Source organism: Papilio polytes, unplaced genomic scaffold, assembly GCF_000836215.1.
Source record: "Papilio polytes unplaced genomic scaffold, Ppol_1.0 DF824157.1, whole genome shotgun sequence".
NCBI lineage: Eukaryota > Metazoa > Arthropoda > Insecta > Lepidoptera > Papilionidae > Papilio > Papilio polytes.
The window spans coordinates 499013-503216 of record NW_013525047.1 but is presented as its reverse complement, the minus strand read 5'-3'; the positions used below and the strand labels follow the sequence as shown (position 1 = coordinate 503216).

The 4204-nt window shown below is 39.9% G+C and overlaps 2 protein-coding genes across 2 annotated transcripts in view; both read right to left on the bottom strand.

Moving 5' to 3' along the window:
- Nucleotides 1–1138, bottom strand: part of LOC106111679 (trypsin, alkaline C-like) — a 4783-nt gene extending 3645 nt beyond the window's left edge. Inside the window, exons 1-3 of the mRNA XM_013293823.1 lie at nucleotides 1054–1138; nucleotides 532–712; nucleotides 1–250 (exon numbers count right to left, since the gene is read on the bottom strand). Coding sequence (XP_013149277.1) covers nucleotides 1–250; nucleotides 532–712; nucleotides 1054–1096 — 474 coding nt within the window. The 5' untranslated portion in view covers nucleotides 1097–1138. The remainder of the gene's footprint in view (nucleotides 251–531; nucleotides 713–1053) is intronic.
- Nucleotides 1139–1999: 861 nt separating this feature from the next.
- LOC106111680 (trypsin, alkaline C-like) lies at nucleotides 2000–4204 on the bottom strand. The gene is made up of 4 exons (XM_013293824.1): nucleotides 4093–4204; nucleotides 3594–3774; nucleotides 2531–2786; nucleotides 2000–2357 (listed from the first exon to the last, which is right to left on the bottom strand). Exons 1-4 carry the CDS (start codon nucleotides 4133–4135, stop codon nucleotides 2052–2054), a joined length of 786 nt encoding a protein of 261 aa, XP_013149278.1. The 5' UTR covers nucleotides 4136–4204; the 3' UTR covers nucleotides 2000–2051.

The window sequence follows — 4204 nt, the reverse complement described above, 5'->3', positions numbered from 1 at the left end:
AGCGCCCCAGCCGGCATTTACTACGGCCACGTTGTCCGGTATTTTGAAGCCCTGGGAGACGATGGTAGCCTGCTGGATGACAGGGGAGTAGACTAGTGAGCCCCGGAGCCGTACTACAGCGATGTCACCGTCATGACCCAGACGGCCCCAGGTAGGATGGACGAACTCCCTGTCTATGTATACCACTACTCCACCCACATGCTGGACCGCTGTGCCCGCTCTGATGCGGCGTCTAGATGGCGCGTACAGGCTGGAAATAAATTCGTGTTTTAAATTTGGTACCTAGGAATAATTTATTCCACTAGTTTTTTAACATCCTGTACGTCTTTTATTTCAAACACCACTTTAAAAACAATAGAGATCTAAAAACAAGCATATAGCAGCAGTAGTCTTATCTACTTTTGAGACAATAGCTGAAGCCTTAGTTGCCATTAGTGCATTTGAATTCGGATATTTGCATTTGAAATGTACAGTTTTTTATAATGAAATGCGGATGAAGCCGTACGGCAACATCTAGTATGTCATACTTACAAACCGCTGAAGCAATGTGCGGCAGATAGGATGTATCTGGTAGTTAGAATGTTGGCCCCACAGGATTCTACCCACGTGTTCAATATGCTAAGAGCATTTACTTGCACCATAGAAGGATATTTTTCAATAGGAGCCGGCTGACCCCCCACTATACGACCGCCCTCAGTTTCTATCGCAATGCCTAAAAATGGATAATAACATATAATAAATGTATAATATACAATAACATTAATTCGATGCTATAGCTTTTTTATAATACAAGAGGGGTTAATGGTTTGTTTCAATTGAATTGATTTTTTATATTTTCGAATAAAATCACTGGTGAAACATCAAACGCCAAATAATCTCTAAGATACTTTTTACTATCACCAGCGTACGTCTCGACTAAGAGAGCCTACCCTTAAGTGGTGACTATGAGTCAACCACGCTGGCCGACTACGTTTATTTCGTTCGTTCCCTGACTATTTTCGCTGAAGTGTGCAAGTTGCATCAAGATGTTTTCCTTCGCCATAAAATACTTACCTGCGAGTAATAATACGAAAATAAAATATTTAAACGACGCCATCTCGTGTCTGGTTGTAGCTTGTGTGGCCGCTTTAGACTGGCAATTAAAGTAATTTGTAAATACTGCTGACTATTTATACCTAAAAACCGATAAACGATATCTTTCTGTCAAAATAAATTAGGTGTTTTTGATATAGAGCTTCGATGTAAGACAAACAAGAGAGAAAATTCTGCCATAATGTAAATATCTATGTCTATCAATGAGAAATTTAACCTATCCTGTTGAAATCTAGTAATTTAAGCACACTGCACAATACACACACAGACTCGCCTCACAAAACACACATACACCACACAAATGGACGACATTCCGTATCAAATAGCCAAAAATGTCATCCAAAAAAAAAGATCAGCGATACACTCCACACCTTTTTGATCTAATTAGGTTAAAAAAAACCTATCCTGTTGTCCGGCTAAAGTAAATTTTAAGAGGCAGTGACCAATCATTGGCTGGTTTGAGGACACTAAGAAGAGGAAAGAAAACTAATTCCATGTTGGTTGGAGTTGTTAATTCTATAGTTAAAAATCTATTTCAATAAACCTTATAACTGTTTTTGTATATTCATCATCATCTGTCTTTATCTTTTAAATTCTGGTTTTTATCAAATTTATCGACATTATAAGCTATATCACGTGTTTCAAATTTTGATCCTTAGGCAGAGATTTGTCGAAGGAAGGGGAATATTAAAGTTTTATACGTAAAGTACTGCTTATTTGATAAAAGAAGGCGGAACACCGAATTCTGAAGAAACCATGGCAAGGCTTATGCCCAACAGTGGGCAGATATAGGCAGATAATGGTAATGATCACGATTATGATTGCTCCAATTTTGAAACTATTATACCACTGATCAGTTTAAATTGATAGGTAACAAGAACACGGGAACAAAAAAAAACAGATAAGATTAACATCAAAGCTCAACAAACAATTTATTAGTAGTAAATCCACAATAATCATTAAACAGCTGTTGCCACAATCCAGTCAGTGTATGAGGCGACAGCGGCGTTGACTCCTGGGAAGGTAGCGTTGGCGCAGCCCTCGCCGAAGGAGACGATTCCTACGAGAATGTTGCCGTAATACAGCGGGCCACCGGAGTCACCTTGACAGGCGTCTTTACCACCGACGTCAAGAAGACCAGCGCATATCATGTTCTCGGTAACGATGTCTTGGCGGGGAGAATTCTTGTACCTTTCCGTACACACTTCGTTGTTGACAGTGTAAACTGTTGTGTCCAGCAGGATATCAGAAGATGGCCCATTAGACTATAAAAACATCGGGAATAAAGTTAATCGCGCTAATCTTGAAGTTATTGCCCCAATTTCATTCTAATATTCGTATGATACTGTCTTGAGAACTGGCATGTAAGGTACTACTCCATTTTATTGGCATATATTCAATTACATCAAATATTTCCAAATATATAACGCATACTAACCCACATAGCACCCCATCCAGCGTATACGACGGGCACATTGTCTGGTATTTGGGAACCTTGAGCGACAATGGTGGCTTGCTGGATGACAGGGGAGTAGACCAGAGATGACTGTAGCCGGACCACGGTGATATCACCATCCATACCCAAGAGACCGTAGCTGGGATGGTTGAATTCCCGCTCCACGTACACTACCATGCCTCCAACGTGCTGCTCAGCCGTACCCGCCCTTATACGCCGTCTGGAGGGCGCGTACAGGCTGGAAATATACTTCAGTCAGTCGACGGCAACGTATTTTTATAATTCTATATTCCTCTATTTTTTCAGCCATGAGATTGGTACATTTGATGACTTCAATGTATTAATTTGAGCCGTTTTTATTATGTAACTAATATTTCAGAATAAAAACTATCAAGACACAAGACAGCAGTGGTAGTGCCCGCTTTAACATCTTAGCACTGCAGGGCCGGCACGCCCTGTGTAATACCACGACCAAACAGAAGATAGGCGTGAAATGGAAGCAATTCCGTGTTTCGTCTGATGATTGCGGTGCCAGAGGCCTAATTTAAGTCCCTTTCTCTTTAACACCCTTTTCTTATAAGGAGAGGATGGGAACGGGAAGTGGATTTGACGGTAGAGGAGATGCATAGGAAGGGGAAATATCCTCTTTATGTGCGTCTCCTCCTCCGTCGGATAAGGGTAGGCAACGCATCTGCAATTGCGGATGTTTATGGGCAGCAGTCGCTTCGCCATTTTGGATGATTCAGGTGGCCGCTTGCTCGTTTGCTACCATATGTTATAAAAAAAACGTAGTTTTTGGATATGCGTCACGACTTTTCAGTGATACACGCACACGTTTAACAAAACTTTCGCACAACGCTGTGCGATTGTCGATTGTTTCGAAGCCAAAACTATTCAGTTGCACAACTAAAAATCGAGTAGTTTGTGCACCTCCATATTAGCTCATAAGAATCAAAGCGCGACTAAACAGTTGTACGTGTAAGTGTTGTTTAGTCAAAAGTGTGCGGGCGATTGAGGTTAAAACCTGACAATGCTGTTTCCTTACAATCCGTGGAAGCAATGTGCAGCGGAAAGAATGTATCTTGTAGTAAGAATGTTCGCCGCACAGTATTCTACCCAAGCATTGCTGATGCTGAGGGCATTTACTTGGACTATTGCAGGGTATCGTTCAATGGGGGCCGGCTGACCGCCCACGATACGACCGGTCTCAGCGATGACCGCTATGCCTGGAATCAAATACGACCATTATGTAAAATCTAAAATAATTGCGTAGAGATATTACAATGCTTTTAAAGAATGAAGAAAATAAATCTATGTAACAGTTCAATTAGTGTCCATAAAAATAATTTTAATGCAACATTATCTCAGAATAATAGAGGTTAATTTTATTTATTAAATATCTTGTATAAATATGTGAAATCAAATGGTTAAAATTCACACAAAACAGACAGAAATCACACAATAAAGGCGTTAATCTTTTACTATTAATAAAACATTTAGGAATAGTTTAAAAAAACAAATATAAAAAAAATAATGCAGATTACCTGCGAGTAACAACATAAACAGAAAAACCTGTGAAGTCGCCATCTTGGGTTCTATCACTTCGACCTCTTATTGATTTTAATTCAATTTTAAACTGTCACAGACAATTTATAC